Source organism: Musca autumnalis, unplaced genomic scaffold (genome assembly GCF_047663935.1).
Source record: "Musca autumnalis isolate F117 unplaced genomic scaffold, ASM4766393v1 scaffold_1, whole genome shotgun sequence".
NCBI lineage: Eukaryota > Metazoa > Arthropoda > Insecta > Diptera > Muscidae > Musca > Musca autumnalis.
The window spans coordinates 275,891,956-275,912,468 of NW_027411644.1; the positions used below are offsets into that span (position 1 = coordinate 275,891,956).

General features: G+C 37.3%; 1 protein-coding gene across 20 annotated transcripts in view; it reads left to right on the forward strand.

The window, feature by feature from the left end:
• Positions 1-20,513, forward strand: part of heph (polypyrimidine tract-binding protein 1 heph) — a 757,797-nt gene that overhangs the window by 327,514 nt on the left and 409,770 nt on the right. For all 20 annotated transcript variants that reach the window (XM_073961236.1, XM_073961240.1, XM_073961239.1 and 17 more), the window contains one exon: positions 6,767-6,859. In XM_073961236.1, coding sequence (XP_073817337.1) covers positions 6,776-6,859 — 84 coding nt within the window. In that variant the 5' untranslated portion in view covers positions 6,767-6,775. The remainder of the gene's footprint in view (positions 1-6,766; positions 6,860-20,513) is intronic.

A 20,513-nucleotide genomic window follows, 5' to 3' on the forward strand; every position in this document is an offset into this window, starting at 1 on the left:
ATGACTGAAATTCTCAGGAAATATCGCCTACATTACACTGACGGGTACTTTGCCACCGTTGAAAATTTGGGAATTTAACCCGACTTTCAGCGTGCAGGGCGGGTGCGAATATCATTGCACCACGGTGGCACCCACAGTTTAACCTCTACCTTTCTGAAATTCCGCACACTCCAGACGGTATAGAGATCGTAATGTATGCGGATTTTTGCACTATCTGGTGTCAGGTCCTATCTTCGATAACATATATGATAGGTTAAATGTTTACAAAGCTGACTTAGTGCAGTTCTTTCATGCACACCTGTAATTAGGCTCTCCCTGAACATATTGGTCGAAGATGTCCCGATTCTGACCATTAACTACCCCAATATATTGGGTGTAACGTTCGATAACATATTCAAGACGTCCACGCAAGTCACAACTATTTGCGACAAGATTAGATGTAGGAATAAAATTCTCAAATCGCTGGCCGGCAGCATTTGTGGTGCTGACAAAGAAACCTTGTTGGTATCTTACAAAGCAATATGTCTGTCTGTGGTAAGCAATGCTGCGCTAGTGTTATATGCAAATGTTACCTTACGCAAGGATGAATATTTAAACTTGCCAGAATGCCACACTGAGAACTGCAATAGGGTGCTTCCTCAACACATCCAGTGAAACATCGTCATGAAGATACGACGATTTTTCAGGAGCATCAACACAACAAGGGATGTCTTGTGTGTTTTCGCCGTGAACATCGCTCCCAATTTAGTGGACAGGCTTCCACCACCCAGGCTAGTTGGGATTGATATTCATGATCTAGAGAGAGAGGTCCATAGGTACAAACGGGGACAAGCAGTACAAAGAAACAGTATGCATACCGTATTCGGGAACCACCTCTCGTCCATCATATCAGAACACCATCTGACAAGGCTCAATTAAATGCAGTCGCCTCAATTCGTATTGGGCCCGAACTGACAGCACTATACCCAACACATGTCCTGCATGTGGATTGTAACCGAGCTACACGTTACATTTGCTAAACCCATTCACCTGAATTTAGACACAGAGGAACCTGCACGAGATAACTGAAAAAAAACTTCAAAATTTTCGCTTAAGGACTGTTTAGGGATTGTTTTGAAATGTTTACCGAAGGTGCTCCTTGTGTTCCTGTAGAAAACCCGAAAGGCAATATTTGTCTTGGGAACTGGAAAATATTATTATCATTATAACATTTTTGGATTTCGTGTTCATGCTGCGATCATTTATTAAATGTGGAAATTTCTGTGTAAATATTTTTTACTTAGAATATTCTGAAAATAGAACATGTTTGGCTTTTGTCATGTTTACCCATAACTATGGACTTTCCCGATTTTATGCTAAAATTGAAAAAAAAAACATTTAAAATAAAATTCAATAATATTTGAACAGTTGTCACCTAAACTTGATGGAAAAAATAGACAAAACACAAGTCTTACTCTTATGTACGACGAAAGAAGAGTTCAGTTGAAATTTCTGCTCAGCCTGAAGATGTTGAAAACTCCGCTTGCTTTGGCCTTACTTAAACTTGGCCTTCTGCTGTTATTAGTCCACAATAGTCTTGAAGTTCCCATGCGTATTTATAATGGCATTGATACCGATATTACCAATGCCCGATTTATGGCTCAGGTGAAAACAAAAAGAGGTGGTTCATTTGAATGTGGTGCCGCCATTGTATCCAAGAAATATGTCATCTCCGCCGCACATTGTTATGACAATAGTGAACCGGACTATTATAAAGTTGTTGTGGGAGAAGATGAGCTAGAACGCCAAAATAGTCCCAATAAAACCTATCCCAGTGAAAAACCAAAATCCTTTTTGGTTACAGATATTATAACACATCCGAAATATCGGGAAGGGAAGCTGGATTATGATGTGGCAATGCTGCGTTTGGATGGTGAAATTGAATTCGATCATGTGTATGTGGATAAGGTGAAATTGTGTGAAAAGCTGCCAAATCCTGGTGAGAAAATGATCGTCTATGGTTGGGGTAATACACGAGATGTGACAGACGAGGAAAGTGGCACAACGTATTCGAATAAATTGCAACGCATTGATGCCCCCGTTATGCCACAACCGAAATGTGAAGAAATCCATGTACGTGAAAATCGTCCCATTACTCATACAATGTTTTGTGGTGTGGTGGAGGAGGGTAAAGATGCATGTCAAGGTGATTCTGGTGGTCCTGCCGTATTGAATGGTGCCCTCTGCGGTATTGTCTCGTGGGGCATTGGATGTGGTAGCGATGATCATGCTGGTGTTTATACCAATGTTATGTCTGTCAAGAAATTTATTATGAATACAATAAAGAAAAATTAAAAAATTCGAGACAAATGACTCGACTTTGGGAAGAAATGGCTTCAATTTGAATTCGCATATGTAAATTTGCAATGATGTATGTATAAATAGGAGTTCGGAATGTCGGGACGATAGACGTTCTTTCTGCTGTAAAAATTTCAAAGCTGTCCGAGATATATCCTTAAACTTCACTTTTGTGAAAAATTTTAATTGTTGTATGGGAGGTATCCGAAGTTGTGGACCGATGTAATCTAAATTCTAACCTTATTTATGCCAGGTTGAAATATTACGATATTCACAATTTGGACGAAATCGGTTACTCTCATCAATAGTACCACCATTTTAGCGAAAAATTTAGACCATAAAAGAGGGAGGGAAGAAGGGAGGGGGGGGGGGGAGTATGAAATATTAAGAGATGTAAAGCTTAGTGGTCTAAGCTGTTGGTACGTTTGATAGTTCTTCCTTGCTTGAGTTCCAAAACCTTATTTCGATGAGGCACATTTTTGATCGTATCAAATAATACTCTCGTTATAATTCTAAAGGCTGACGGTATAACAGATTAGCAAAACACGGTGGGCGATTGGTTGTTGTAGCAACGCAAATATAATCGTCGTATATCTTTTTCAGTTATCTGGCTCTGGTTCCTCACTGTCCAGAATCAATTCTGCCTGGTATTTTCGTTCATGTAGAGGGTTTCGCCTGTACATTTCGACGTCTCTGTCTAGGTCAAGAATATCTCTTCTGATGTGCCTGGGTGGAGGAAGCCTTTCCGATAGATTTTGGCAGAAATGTTAACGGCGGTAACACACAAGCACATACAAAGAAGAAATACTCGTATAGTAGGACCAATCATATTCCAAGAACACAATATTGCATTTTAAAAATCTGAAAATATATCTATATTGTTGTTTCAACAATATATTTTTAATGTCACAAAATATATTGTTACACCAATAACACTGTGCAACAAAATTCAATTTTTTTCAAATGATGGGAAAACCGAGTAGATTATGAAAGTAGAGCTAAAAATATGAGACACGTGTATCGGCGTTTTTCATAAAATGTAGTACCTGAGGAAAAATAAAATAGCTTATGTAGTGTAAACGCTATGATAATTTATTAAAACGATTTTTAAAGGCCACAAACCTACCTACCTTACAAAAAAAAAAAAACAATGAACATAATATTCGCTACAGTTTCCGACAAATAGCTACTTCTTTCCCCAGAAATTTGCAAAAATTACATATTTCTTAAAAATGAGAAAAATGATCGTCTTTACCCCACGCCTACACCTTCCATATTTTGACCTATTTTTTTGGTTTCGGTCCGTCCATATATCCGTCTGTTGAAATCAAGATACAGCTCGCAATTTTTAAGATAGAGCTTTGTGATTTGGTATCGAAGTTTCTATTGCTCATAGGATGCAAATGGGCTATATCGGTCCACCTTTTGATATAGCCCCCATAGAACGATACCTCCCGATTTCGGTATTTTCAAGGGTTTTAACTTCATTAACCCACCGAAATGGCTAACATTTGGTATTAAATCTTCGTTGGGGGTATACAACTTTCCCCCAGAATTTTTTCTGTATAGATCCACGCCTTTATATAGCCCCCATAGAACGGTACCTCCCGATTTTCGGTATTTTGAAGGTTTTAGCTTCATTATCTCACCGAAATGGCTGAAATTTAGTACTTGGTCTTCGTTGGGGGTATACAACTTTCCCCCAGAATTTAGTCTATATAGATCCACGCCTTCATATAGCCCCCCTAGAATTATACACATCGTTCTACCGAAATTGCTGAAATTTGGTAGTTAGTCTTCTTCCCAAACGAAAGGAAATTAATTGTTCCATTTGACTTCAATACAACTCGTGGTTGAGGGTATAACAAGTTCGGTCCGGCCGAACTTAACGACGTTCTTACTTGTTCCGCTTAAGTAAGTTACGTAACTCTTTTGGTCTTCAAGGCTCGTACGACGAAGCTCATCACGCTCATTTGCCAGTCCCGTCGCCTTTACTGTGAATGTGGTCTAATTTCAGGTTTTCGAAAAGCAGGTATATAGCCGCAGCTGTGATGTTGTTTGACGATCGGAAGGAACGGGCAGCTCTTTCAAGCGTTGATTGGTAAATTCTCTCAAGCCGTGCCAATCAGCTTTCCTAGAGGTTATATCGGGTGGTATATTTACCGAGACGATGATAGAAATGTGGTCTGGGACAAGGGAAATGACGGGTGGCCACAATGGTAATATCTGGAGAGCTTTGTCAATCTTCTCATATCCTCATAGGAGCGTTTTCATTCACCGTGCAAAACGTGGAGCTAACAATTTGCTCGGCCAATTTGCTGGTCATTACCTAGGACAATTTTCTGGTCATTACCTAGGACGGAATGCCAAAGCTCATGATGGGCATTGAGCATCACCACACGAACTAATATCGTGCATATAACGCAGGGCACAGCTATTCATCGGCGATATGTATGTCGATAGTACCACACTTTACTGCTTCCCCCATACATTCCATGTATGGGTCAAGTTCAAGCGAGATAGGTCTGTACTGGACAGACTGTGGTATTAGGAATGCAAGTCCTCCTTTCGCATTACGTTGTACCATCTTACCGAGTCACAAATTCAACAATTTCGCTGACTTTATTGCGGAGACCGTTGCAATTGAGTTGCAGGGGCACTAAACAACAACATGTGGTATTAGATCCTGCATTTGTTGTTGTTGGGGACACTTCGGGGGTGTCTCGTATTCTGACACGTTGCAAGATATTCTGGGGTAGCGAGCAGCAACATAACTTTGACCGCAGTCGTCCTGGAGGCGGGATAAACCAGGGCGGCCTCGGAAGCGCACCCATTTCCTACATCTACTAAATCTCACCGATGCACAGAGGACGAAATCATTGATCTAGCGGCGCGAAAGTCAAAAAATCAAAGTATAAAATTGCGAAATGTTTTCCATTATATCGATTACAGACACTCTGCTGACTAAGATTTTGTTTTTACTTTTTTGTTGTTGTAAATATTCACTCAGTTATTCAGTGTCAAGTGCAAGAAATTTTGACGGATCAGATTTTAATAAAATTGTTGCTAAAAACCTGATCTCATATTTGTTTAATTGTTAAATAAATTCGTAATAAAACTAAACAAAGTTTATTTTTTATTGATAGGGGAGGGTTTAAGTTAAATTAAAATAAAATGTTTGGGGCCTGAAGTTACATAGTTATAAAGCAATAAATTTTCAAAAATTATTATTTTTTGTATGTTTTTAGTGCAATATACTTTTGTTGGATGGAGCGTAACTACAAAGGTCCACCGAGGTTCGGTCCAGTTATTTTTTTAATAATTAAATTGGACTCCCTAGATTCCGAATAACCAAAATTTAGCTGCAAATAGCTGCAAATCTTGCTGATAAATGGTCTTGAAAAATAGCTTAAATCCTCAAAATACCCAAAATCTGTCGGTACGGTTATATGGGGGCTATATCAAAATGTAGACCTATGTTCGCATTTTTTGGTGGAGAATTTTTGTGTCCACTGGGAACCCCAAATACTAAATTACACCTAATTTGGTCAGAAAATGTAGCTTTAAATCCCCAAACTACTGAAAGTCGGGAGGTACCTTAAAAGGGGCCTATACCCAAACGTGGGCCTATGTCCACAATTTTTGGTGGAAAGGTTTAGTGACCGCTAGGAACCCTAAGTACCAAATTACAACTAATTTGGAAGGAAAAGGTGACTCAAATCCTCAAAATATCGAATATCAGGAGGTACCGTTATATGGGGGCTATACCAAAATATTTGCCTATGTTGTTCATATTTAGTCCATAATTACCCACAGACACAGATTGAGTTTGTGCAAAATTTCAGAAAGATATCTTCATTCGTTTCCAAGTTATTAATTTCGCGCCGCTAGATCAGTGGTTTCGACCACTGTGCGATGTTGACATGTAGTAGATACGGTACAGATCCACTGGTTCTTATTAATACTTTTAAATCAAGGCTCGCAGTAGACATACCGGGATATATTGTCGCTTCCATGGTGAAACATATATGAACACAATTATATAGGGAGTTATTCTGAACGTAATCACTCCGTCTTGTCTCTCTGCCGTTTCAACTTAAAAATGAAAGTGAGGAAACTCACGAAGAATTTACGTTCAGAATACCCCTCATAATTGTTGAGGTGATGGTCCCGAATAGTAAAATTAATTCTTTAAAATGTGGATACGAATAACAGTATGTAGTAGTTAGGAATATAAAATTCTGGAAAAGTTTGTTTTGTTTCTATAAAAGTGAACTGAAGAGTATTTTGGCGAAATCCGAATTCTATTTAAATTTAGTTTTCACGTGACTTGAGCTAAAAGTATTGTTACGACAAAACATTAATAAACATATCAAATAATTAAACATTGTTAAATTTCTAAATAATTGACTTTCATTTTACATTACAGGTGGCGACCATGATGTCGTGTCCCCTTCCTATGTCATTATCCATAATTCCAAAGATACACAGTGATTTCTCGCCAGTACATATTGGAGTTAAGGTAAGTTTAAAGACAATATACGGATAATATTTCAAACTGTTTATCGAAAATCAACCATGGAACCAGGTTAATCGATTTTCTGAGAAGCGAGATACAAATGTAAATCAAGGAAACAAAATATTACCTTCCTTTTTCTCTTCACAATATTAAACCTAGATTTTGTTTCAGTCCATAATTTGTAATTTTAATTCAAATATTCCGCTTACAAATATGCTAATCATTTCTCTGACAACTCTCGGCATAATAATGTTGAAGTATAGATGGCGTAATAGTCCATAATAATATATGATAGATACAGTCAACAAATAAAGACACATACACCCTATGCATCTCGAGTTTTAAGGGTAAGGAAACATTTTTATGAAAATCGAAGTACATACATATCTCATATTCCTAATAAATTAAATACAACAAAACTATATTACACAATACGGTAAATTCTATAAAAATTAAAAAAAAATAATAGGAAAAAAGTGTACATACACCCAAGGAAATATGGATATGATATCTTTCAGACAAAATAGATAGAGTTTACCAGTAAAAAACATGGAAAATGTTGAGATCCAAGAGCGCTTTGAAGTTGTCCTTGTGGATAATATGTCCATCTGAGCTTCGCTAAATATATGTTTTTAAAATTTTTGTAGACTTGTTCACCATTTTCAAATGTTTTTTTAAATAATTTGACTTGTAATGTGTAAAATTTTTTTATAGTTAGAGAATTTTATTTTTCAATGCATTTTTCGAATTCTGTTCAATTTCAATTATAATGTTTGTTTTGTTATTGTTGAAGATTCAATCATATGATTGCAGACATAAGCAATCATATGATTGAATCTTCAACAATAACAAAACAAACAGAAAATAGCGCAAGATCAAAATGGGAATTTTTAAATAAATTCCAAAAACATTTTGTAAGCATTACTCTCTGTAAAGAAAGTAATGATGAAGTTAAGCCAGACAGTTAATCCAGACTTAAACAATCACTTTCAATTATAATTTAAGAATATCATTCAAATTTTGAAATTTTTCAATTGAAATTCGAACCATTTCATTGTTATAACCTCAGCCTTTAGAAAGGGTATTTACACTTTGATACGACCAAAAATGTGCGTCATTGCAATAACGGTTTTAGACCCCAAGTATGTTTGGACGAAATCCGTTTCAGACAATTTAAAGTCGATTTAGCCATGCCCGTCGCCCGTCTGTACGTTGTTGTTGTTGTAACAGTATTTTAGTATTATGTTTGTATGTTCGTTCTCCTGTTCAATCTGGCTCTGGGTCTATCTCCAGTTCCAGGAAGTTGGCTACTTCGATGGGATGTAACCACAGATCCACTGGAGTCAGATGAGTAGGCTTTGCAGGGCAGATGAATAGGTGCTTAGTATCGTGCGGGCCCATGCCGCATACTGGGCAGATGTCTTGCACGGTGCGATCGATTCCCGCCCAATAGGAATTTAGGGGACTGCAATATCCCGAGCGTAATTGAGCCAAAACTACTCTGGTTTGTCGTGGCAGCTGACGCTCTTCAGCTGCGATAGATGGGGGATGTGCCCCGATGACTGCATTCACACAATAATTGCTTATGGTCTTAGCAATTGTGTCCGTGTGAATGCTGTTCAAACCAGCCTGATATGCCTCTTGATCTAGAGGTTCTCTCCTATATTGTTGGACCGTCGTCTGTAGAGCATGAATATCCTTCTTGATATGCCTGGGTGTATCGGTGGCCACCAGATGGTGATTGGGATGGCTCTCACGGTAACACCCGTGCAGGTACTGCAGTGATAGCATCTCATTATGTTGTCGTACTGGAAGAATCTTTGCCTCCTCATGTACAGTTGCGTTCAAAATAATAGGAGCGCTCATACAAAAAAAGAAATATGTAAAAAAATATTGTTAAACTTACCCATTTTGGTTTATTTTAAATTTGTTTAACATTGTTGACATCCCAACAGTTAATTCATCAGCAGAAATGTGACAATCTGCTTTAAATTATTTACTGTTTACACCAACATTATAAATCGTGTTTACAGTTTTTGTTCAAAAAAATAGGAGTGTGGAAGAAAAAGGACGATAAAAATAGTTTTAGTTGCGTTTAGGATCAAAATTGTCAATATTTTAGTTAACAGTAGTAAATCCAATAGATTTTATGAGATTTGATTGTTGTTTGAAAACAAAAGTCCTTTGGAGGTAGCCAAAAAACAGGCGATTGTCCTTGCAGAGATTTTTTCCATAATTTGAGCACTCAATGGATTTTGTAGACAAAAGCTTTAACGATTAGATTTGTTTGATGCTATGGATGTTATTTCTAACAATATATAATGATTGGTATCCCATAAATTTGTGTATTTTGATCCTTGATCCAAGTTTAAGACAGTTTACATTTGCCCTTAAGGTAAGGATCGCCCAAAAAAAGCGTATCTATAAGGAATTTATTCCCCAACTAAATAATATTTGGAAGTCTTTAGGGTGCTTACCTTGTATATGCAATCAATTTCGCTTTTATTCAAAAAATGTTTAAAACGTGAACGGTTGAAATGTACTTTGAACCATTTAGTGATAGGCAGGTTGGGATTGCACTATGGTTGGTATACGCCGTAATATATTTTTCAACATAAACTTACGTTTTTCAATCAAAAATACTTCATTTAGGTTAGTTTCATTAGAAAACTGTTTACTATACGATGCAAAACCTAATAAAAATAATCTTAGACCAACTTCAAAAGTTTGTCTTTAAAGTTTCCTTCTCAACAAAGCGTTTTGAAAAATGTCTCATATCTGCCAATCATCCAATTATTCAAAAATGAACCATATAATCAATTCTGCGTGCAGTTAAGATGCTAAGGACCTCAAAACATCACTTGATCGAGAAATTAATGCCTTATAGATACGCTTTTTTAACCGATCCTTGCGTAAAGCGTTAATGGAAACCGGCTTTAACTTGGCTCAAGGATCAAAATTCACGAATTTCCGGGATACCGATCATTATATATTGTTCGAGATAACAGCCAGAGCATCAAAAAACTCTAATCACTAAAGTTCTGTCTACAAAATTGATTGAGTTACCCAATAAGTGCTCAATTTATGGAAAGAATCGCTGCAAGGACAATCACCTGTTTTTAGGTTACCTCCAAAAGAACTTTTGTTTTCAAACAGCCATCAAATCTCATAAAATCTATTGGATTCACTACTGTCAACTAAAATATAGACAATTTTGATCTTAAACTCAACTAAAAATATTTTTATTGTCCTTTTTCTGCTGCACTCCTATTCTTTTGAACAACAAATTTGAAGGCGATTTATAATGTTGGTGTAAACAGTAAATAATTTAAAACGGATTACCACATTTCTGCTAATGAATTAACTGTTGGGATGTCAACAATGTTAAATAAATTCAAAATAAACCAAAATGGGTAAGTTTAACCATGTTTATTCGACCATTCCCTTGGTGTGAATGAGCACTCCTATTATTTTGAACACAGCTGTAGATGGTCCACTGTAGATTTGAGGAGGCACCCTGTTGCTGTTCTCAGGGCGGCGTTTTGACAAATTTGAATCTTATCCCACTGCGTGTCACATAAATTTGGGGGACCAAACTGGCGTCGCATAGCTTACCACAGACCGACCTATCGCTTTATACGTGGTCAACAAGGTTTCTTTATCTGCACCCCAAGTGCTGCCGGCTAGGGACTTGAGGACCTTGTTCCTACATTTCAGTTTTTCACAGATAGCTGTGGCATGCGCGGACGACGTGAAAGTAGTGTCGAATGTGAACCCTAGAGTTTTGGGGCAGTTTGTGGTCGGTTTTCTGCTACCATCGACCCTGATATTCAACTCTCTTCTATACTGCGTCGATTTAGAGGCGGATATCTCCATATTCCTCGCGTGGGCAAAGGTGGTAAGATCGGTTAAATAGGAGTTCTGTCTGTCTGGCTGCGCACGATAACTCTCGAACGGATCAACCGATTCGAACCAAATTGTTAGTATAGTAATATTTTGTTCAAACTTAGATTAAGTTCGAAGATGGGCCACATCGGTACACTCCTTCTGGTACCTCCCTACAAAAGTTCTAAATTTGTTTATAAAATGGTGTTAACGATAACTCTCGACGGAAGCAATCGAGTTGGTCAAACCTTTGCACATCGTATTGTTCTTTCCAGATATAGATCGGTTTCGAATATGGGCTATATCGGTCCACTCCTTCGGTTAACTCCCACGCACGATTCGAATGAAGTGAAGTTTAAGAGCTCCTCTCGGATCGTTTTGAATTTGTTTTCAGTAGGTTCCCTTTACGGTAAAATTTTTTTCTTGCGCAGAAGCTCCAAGGCACCCTGACGGCACCAACCAAAATGGAAAATCCTCAAGATAATTCTCGCAGGGAGTTTCTGATTGGTGCAGACATTGCACATCGTATTATTTCATCCAGTCAAGAATCAGGTTGGAATATGGACTATATCGGTCTACTCCTTCGGGTACCTGCCACACAAAATGAGGAAAAATGAATTTTAAGAACTTCTATCGCATCACATTGATTCTTTTTTCAGTAGGTCGTTCTAGCAGCCTCATTTACAACAGTAGCTGAGGGTATAACTCTGTCAGCACATCTGACTGATGCTTTCTTACTTGTTAAGCTGAAATTTTCCATTTGAAATTAAAATTATTTCATCCAAATATAAAGTCAATGTAAAAAATATTTTTTTTTCATTCTTTTTCGTATATCAATTGAAGAATTTTGAATTACAAATGGAAAAAATCGAACTTCAAATTGAATTCTCTAATGACATCGAATAACATCTGAAATGGGTGTAATTTCAGTTCATTATTCGTTTTTTTATTAAAATATTGAGCCTGCAAATATGTTATTTTTCAGAAAACTCTCCAAATAATAATGTTGAATTGATAGGGGCCTATATCGCCTACTGCGCCATCTACACGTCAACTTTATTATTTGGCGAGTTGTCTGAGACAGAATATATTGTAATTGGTTCGCACACAACCCGCAAATGCATAATTTTGATTTTTTTGCTGATATCTGGGCTGGCCTTTTTTTCTGGAAATATATTAAATGTCGAATTTGACTGCCTGAGATCTACTATTAAACTCCGGATATTTAACAGAAAGTTGTAGTCAATTAGTAACTCAGTTAAGTAACCGTGAAAAAATTCAGGTTTATTACCTTTTTTCCCACATTTCTTACTCAAAAGTATAGAAATGTGTTAATCTTGGTTAGATTCGCAGCAAAAAGTCAAGGTAAATTGCTGATTGCCTCGTTACAATATTTCTCCAAAAGAGTGAAAACGAATGAATGAATTTGACACAAACTTGTATTGACATAGGAATTTGCAAAGTTTTTGTTTTCTTTTCCGTTCATTGTTTTCATTTTTTGTTTATGTTGATGTTTTTAAGCACTTGTTGTTTTCTACATAAACATTCAGCTGGAAACTTAACCGCTCACATACACGTTTCTACAATTGATGTACTATAGTTACACATTCACTTTCGTCAAAAACACAAGAACATTTTGTTTTTGTTTTTATTTTCGTTTTGAAGGTCTGTGGAAAGAAGAGCCAACGAATGAACGAACGAAACAATCCTTTTAAAGTGCCAAAATTTATGGAAAAAGCTTTTAGTCACAATTTGTTGCTATTTGTTTGTTTGTCTGCCGATTGTCGCCAAATTCTTCCTTCATACATACAGTGAGTGTCAAAAATATTCGGTTTTCAATTTCGCCAATAATAACACCTCAGTATTTTCGAACCCTATAACCAATATTCAAAAAACCAAATACTTAAAAAAATGTTGGTCCTGTGGCTATTAAAAAATGTATGTAGCATGGATCCATGGCAACCCTATAAGCGAGAATAACAAAGAACACGTTGTTAACCCTGTTTGCTATGCGTCAAAAATATTCGGTTTTTGTAAATTTTGTTAAATATTTTGGCAAAAAACCGGTCAATATCGAACTTTTTCTGCAATATTAGTATAAATTTAAATAATTGCTAACAGAATCCTTGTTCCTGTGTGCAAAAATATCATATTTCATAGCAAATTATTAAAATTTAGGGCTAAGGAAATACGCTTTCCTAGAAAAGAGAAAACTGTTCATATTTCTTTATAAAAACGGCAGGAATATAGGGAATTTTTGCTTATTTTTGAATATTTAGTCGAATACATTTGAAATAATGTGCAAAAGTCACGACAATATAGAAATAATTGATTTCGTGAAACACATAACCCAGCCAAACCAAGAACTGGGAGGGAAGGTAGAGGAATCTCCTGAAAAATTACGGCTAAACCGCCCTTAATTTTCCCGAAATTGGTCACCGAGTCCTAAATGACTTTCAAAATATAGAAAATATGCACTTACATTCCAAAAAATTCGAAAGGATAAAGCCTTTCATGGCCTTGTAACACATCACACACCATCGGCTTATTTACATAACCAAAAATCTAGTTCAAATTTCGCCTTGATGTACCTTCAAAACTTGATGTACATCAGAAACCTGGTGAAATGGAGTTAGTTTTGAATGTCTAAGCAGGAAAATCAGTATACCACCAAGTTTCCGGCCTTTCTGTGTACTCCAACACAAAAAGTACGAAGGAGCTTATAGGAGACATGTATTTATCAATGACTTATGATGTGTTACAAGGCCATGAAAGGCTTTATCCTTACGATTTTTTTGGAAAGTAAGTGCATATTTTTTATCTTCTGAAAGTCATTTAGGGTTCGGTGACCAATTTCAAGAAAATTAAGGGCGGTTTAGCCGTAATTTTTCAGGATATTCCTCCACCTTCCCTCCCAGGCCTTGGTTTGGCTGGCTTATGTGTTTCACGAAATCGATTATTTCTATATTTTCGTGACTTTTGCACATTATTTCAAATGTATTCGACTAAATATTCAAAAATAAGCAAAAATTCCCTTTATTTCTGCCGTTTTTATAATGAAATATAAACATTTTTACTCTTTTCTAGGATAGCGATTTTCCTTAGCCCTAAATTGTAATAATTTGTTATAAAATATAATATTTTTGCACACAGGAACAAAGATTCTGTTCGCAATTATTGAAATTTATACTAATATTGCAGAAAAAGCTCGATATTGACTGGTTTTTTGCCAAAATATTTAACAAAAGTTACAAAAACCGAATATTTTTGACGCATAGAAAACAGGGTTAACAACGTGTTCTTTGTTATTCTCGCTTATAGGGTTGCCATGGATCCATGCTACATACATTTTTTAATAGCCACAGGACCAACATTTTTTTAAGTATTTGGTTTTTTGAATATTGGTTATGGGGTTCTAAAATACTGAGGTGTTATTATTGGTGAAATTGACAACCGAATATTTTTGACACTCACTGTATGTACATACATTTTTACATATTTTTCATATGAATAGAGGAAGAAACAAAATGTCTTGTGTCTATGTTTTTAAAGATATTTGCATATACAATATGTAAATATGCAAATAAAATTGTTTTACAATTGTGGTGGATATGTAATGCCAACAGTCGTCAACTCACACCCTTATTTCTGTGTGTTTGTGTGACTTTAACTTCTTTACATTCAAAGACACTGAGTGCCCTATATCCGTCAAACTTAAGTACTTAAGAGGGTGCTGCATACATAACATCCATTTAACAGTTAAATTTTAACTGCTGTGCTGGGGTGGGTACTCGTGTGTGTCTTCAAATTTGAATGTATTGCAAAATTCTCTCATTATCGTTGTAACGCCAAAAAGTATGCCATGAATTTCGTCACGTGTAGAAGTATGATGCAATATGTAGTCTGACTGTCATTTATACAGCAACAGCAGCAGCAACATTGGCATTCGTTGAAGTAAAACAGGCACATGCATTCATTTATTCACTCAGTTAGTCAGTCAGCCATCCATCCGTTGTGCATATCGAGAATACTTTTTTGTTTGTTAGTCATTCATGTTATGTGCGCTTTGGGAGTTCCCCTTTGCATGAAAGACACAGTGTTACGGAAACAAATCAGTTTATTATTTGTGGCACCTACATATCTTAGGACCAATCAGTTTCAGACAGTCTAGTCATGCCTGTCCATCCGTCTTTTTCTAAATAAATTTCTAAGGGAGTAACCGATTTGGTCCAAACTTAGATCAAGTTTGGAGATAAACTATTACATGAGTCCACTGACTCAGGTATCTCCCCACAAAATTTCAAAAATTTGTTGTTAAGTTATTTTTTATATTGTTCGAGAATTGTTTTTGAATTTTTACCGAAGGTAGTTCTATTGGTCCTGATTACCATAATATAACGTTTTCTCAGTCTAATCTTCTTTGAAGTAATGACGCAAAAGCGAAAGGCGTGTCTCCCTCTTGGATTTAAATTATGTCTAAGATCAACTCTCGAATCGTGTTTAAGTTTTAATATCGAGTACGTAGTCCTTGTAATTATTAATGACTACAACATTCCTTTTTTTCTACTGGAGGCCAATATTTCCCAAAATATAGGTCCTAAATAACTCACTATTTTGGGCCACCCCTTCATGCACCTCCCACACAAAAGTTCATGTAAGATTAAAGATATCTTTTGTGGAGATGCTATTGGTGGCTTCTGTCAGTGGACTAATTAGGACCGCACAACATATTTCTTTACAAGTTTAGATTTTCTACCGCTTCGAAACACTGTGTCCCTTGCGATATTCAATGTTTTTGTTGTTGTAGTTTTTATTTTTCTTAACAGCACGCACTGAAATTAAGTCAAAAACACTTGATGTTCCATCGGTTTGTTTGTTCTTGCCTTTCAAGAGAGCTTCTTGTGATAGACAAGTTAACCAGCGCCATCCATGACATAAAGCCGACTCTACCAAAGGCAAGAAGAAGAACTACGGCGACGGCTGGAAGTAACACTGTCACTTCAAGTGCAGCCACGTTAGCGGAAGCAGTCAATCGCACACACTTAACGCGCGTCGTGCATGCATGTTTTGCATACGCAAATACCAACTGAAATGATCAACGCAGAAATTTGAAAACTACCACAAATTTTGCAAACATACATACCCAGCAAACCAAATGTCTGATGTCCGACACGTCTGAACAATTTCGGAAGCAAAGTCGTTCAGATTTCGTTCCTATTTCTAAACGATTTTTCCGAGAGGAAATAGTTCAGATTTTGTACCGATTTCGTTCAGATTTCGGAACGAATGTCGGATAGAAATTTCCTTTCGAAATTTCCCAAGGATTTTCTTCAGATTTCGTTACGAAATCGGACCGAAATCGATCCGATGTCGCTCCGACATTTCGTTCCGAAATTATGTCAACCACTTCATACAACTTTCGTTAAGATATCGTTACGATTTCGGATCAGATATCGGACGTATCGTCCGAATTTTGTTCCGATTTCGTTACGATGTCGGTACGATTGGTTTGCTGGGTAAATACACACACACGTACACATTGGGGGTTAGATACCCAGCAAAATTTGACGGAAGGGGTTCTTTGCGATGACGTGATTTCATGTCATCTTTTGCATTGGTTCAAAGGAAGTCGTGAAAGATCCGATCTTTTCATTAGGATTTGAACCAATGCCAAGGAAGTCGTGAAAGATCCGATCATTTCATCAGCATTTGTACCCATTCCATCGATCCAATAGAGATGATGTTTGTGTTTTTATTTACACACCTGTTTATTTTCATTTTGGTATGTTTCAGTACTGCAAAAATCTACTAATTTTTACTATTTTTTCCGATAACATAAAGGAAAAATTGTTATCGTAGTAAAAATAAGTAGATTCTTGCAGTTTCTGGAACAGACCAATGTTGTTAGAACTGTCGTCGTGATGTTGTCTTACATTTCCTGCATATCAAACAACTAAAATTTCTAAACAATTGGTATTATATGAAGTCCCAACCATCGAGCTAAAAATAGAATCGGACTGCACACATTGCTATTTTAAAAGTTCCCTTGGTGTGTTCTAAATCTGACATAGAATGAAATCAATCAAATCTCGCTTCTTGGAATTTGAAAAAAAGTCCGAAACGAAAAGGAACAAGACTCTGAAAATAAAGAAGAAACTACTTTTGGAAAGAAACAATTAAAAATAATTTAATTAAGCATAAATGGTATTTTCCATAAAAAGTCTCTCCTCCCCGTTCGTTACATTTTGTTCATAGAGATCCCTAAAGCAAGCCGGGTTGTAGATCCCTACATATTTCCGTCACTAAACAAAAGAATATAAATTACCAAAATGTTGTTATAAAATAACAAAATTATAAAATAAAAGTAATTTACGAAATAAAAATACTTAAAGGAGTACATTTGGAGTCCATGTTGAAATCTGAACTGGTGATGGGAAGATAATTGAAAAAACCTTTTGTAAGATGAAAGAATATCAGTTGCGGAGAACGGAGGAAGTAATCTTTTGCGTTGCAGCGGTGGTGATTACATTGCAATTTTGGATGTAAACTTTTGAAAAACTAAACTGATAAATTAATTGTAGCTATTTCATGAATTCGTTTGAATTAATAAAGAGTTTTGTTTTTCATGAAAACCATATTTCAATACAGCATTTCCATTTTCCAAACAAGACATGAAAATTTCATGCCAAGGGGTTGGTGAAAATGACATGTCAACGCATTGGTTAAAATGACATGCTTAAGATCCAGAAAAGAACGTCATCTTTTGGGGTCCACGCTCATATAAAATTCATCGATGAAGATGCTAAAAAGATGACATGCTAGATCACTTGCACCCATGATTGAATGTCATCTTTGGCATCGAACATTTTGCTGGGTATTATTAGATATCAACTCAAAGGAGGAAGCATAAAACTGACGTATTTGAAAAAATTTGAATATTTGAAGAGAATGTGGTGTAAGTGTGAAGTAGATATGAGAGACAATGAGAAATAGATATGTCACACCTATAATTGATCCGAATTGTGTGATGTGTGAAAACAAAATCAATATCGATATGCTTCGAGTACCTCCCCCACAAAAGTGCAAAACTTTTCGCTAAAATTGTGCGCACGATAACTAACAAAAATAGTAACCGAGTTGGTCCATACTTTGCACATTGTACAATTTCTACCAGACACAGGTGAGGTTTCAATATGGACTTCATTGGTCCACTCCTTCGGATACCCTATTTCCTACACCTCAGCCTGTTGCAGATAGCTGTGGAATGCGCGTACAAAGTGAACATGCTGTCGAATATGGCATAGTTAATGATGGAATTCTGCTACCATAAACCATGGCAATCAGCTCAGGGCGCATATCCGCAGTACATGTGCCGAAGAGAGTGGTCGTAGATTTAGCGGCGGATATTTGCATAAAATGGGGAACTACCTTTAACACCCGTTAAAGGTAGTGAGCTGACATGTGCCGCGCGTTCACCCATAAAAACGTTAAAAACTTAGGTTTGGGCATCGGGTTAATAACCCTCCCCTCGAAAAAACAGCCTACTATGAAAAAACGAAAGAAAAGAAAAACAAACCCCTCTAAAGCCGACGAACTCCGCAAACGTTTTAAGGACCATGATCTGCGAATCTGCACCTGGAATGTTCGCACTCTTTATAGAGAAGGTGCAGTTTACGCATTGGCAGATGTACTTGAAAAGTACAAGGCCGACATTACTGCCATACAGGAAATACGATAGAACGGGAAAGACGTCACAACAACACCTAAAGGTGACGTACTGCATTATAGCTGTCATGACACAAAGCATGAGTTTGGTTGCGGATTTGTAGTTGGTCGGAGGTTAAAACGTCTGGTCTCCAGCTTCACTACAGTGAATGAAAGACTCGCTGCAATCCGATTAAAAGCAAAATTCTTCAACATCAGCTTTATTTGCGCTCATGCTCCTACTAAAGACAAGGACGAACAGACCAAAGATATATTTTAAGAGCGCTTAGGAGAAACTTATAACCGTTGCCCTGCCCATGACATTAAAATCATTCTAGGCGATTTTAATGCCAAAATTGGAAAGGAGAATATCTTTGGCCCAACAGTCGGGAAATTCAGTCTCCACAGTAAAACATCTGACAATGGTATGATACTGATAGACTTTGCAGCTACAAAAACACTAGCACTATCAGATTTAAGCATCTCGATATTCATAAGGGCACCTGGCTATCGCCAGATCAAAGAATAAGAAATCAAATTGATCACGTTGTGATAAATGGAAGACATGCATCAATCGTGTTGGATGTACGATCGTTCCGAGGTGCAAACATATACTCGGACCACTACCTTGTTGCAGCAAAAGTACGTACCAGATTAAACGTAGCAAACAAAGTGTCAACAGACACAACACGGAAGTTGGTAAGCTGCAATCACAACAGATAGCCACAGCATATTCCACTCAACTGGCCCAACTGCTTAATCAAAGCACTCCTTGTCCCGATAACATATCAGGACAATGGCAAAACATTGCCCACACCATGCAAATCGCAAAATCAGTACTTGGATACCAGACACCTCCACCAAGGAATCCATGGTATGACCAGGAGTGTCGTGCTGCTACCGAAGAGACAAATGCGGCATATACAATCAGTAGCAACACGTAGCGCACGAGAGAGGAATCGGGAGAAAAGGAGAAACGTCTTTTCCGCAGTAAAAAGAGACAGATGGAAAAGCGGGAGTGTGATCAAATCGAGATGTACAGGAGACAGAATGAAGTCCGAAAATTCTACCAAAGAGTGAAACATCAAACTGATGACTTTGGAACTGGCACATACTCCTTTAGAGACCAACAAGGTAATCTGGTGATACAGATAGTGTGCTAAGGATTTGGAAAGAGCATTTTTCCAAACTGTTGGTATCCAATAGTAGCAGAATCGGCGAAGGTACCACAGATCTAATCCCAGAAGATGGTATTGAATGTATACCACCCGGCCAAGATGAGGTAAAGACAACAACAAACCGGCTGAAGAATAATAAAGTAGCAGGAGCTGATGGCCTACCAACCGAACCGTATAAAACCGGAGGCAACACGCTGATAAAGGTGTATGCATCAGCTAGTTAGCTCCATCTGGCAGGAAGAACGCGTTCCCGACGATTGAAATCTGAGCATGATGTGTCCCGTCCACAAGAAAGGAGATACGACTGTATGCTCCAACTATAGGGGCATAAGTCTTCTCCCTATCGCCTACAAGATAGTGTCAGGGATATTGTGTGAATGACTAAAGCCCATGGTCAACAAAATAATTGGACCATACCAATGCGGCTTTAGACCTGGCAAGTCCACCATTGACCAGATATTTACCCTGCGGCAAATCCTGGAGACGGCCCAAGAGATGCAGATCGACACCTACCACCTTTTTGTCCATTATAATGCAGCCTTCGACAGCCCGCTACGTTCAAAGGTATTCTAAGCCATGTCTGAATTTGGTATCCCTGCAAAGCTCATTCGGCTTTGTAAAATGACTCTAACTGACGCAAGATCTTCAGTTAAAATATGAAAGAACCTCTCCGAAGAGTTTTGTACCAAAGGAGTTTTCAGGCAAGGAGACAGCCTTTCGTGCGATCTTTTCAACATCCTGCTAGAAAAGGTTATACGAGAAGCAAACGTCAAAAGAAGTGGCACAATCTACACCAATAGCCACATGTTACTTGCTTATGCTGGGACGATCAGTAAAGGAAGTAACCGATACCTTTATGAAGGTCGAAGGAGAATCTGCTAAAGTGGGTC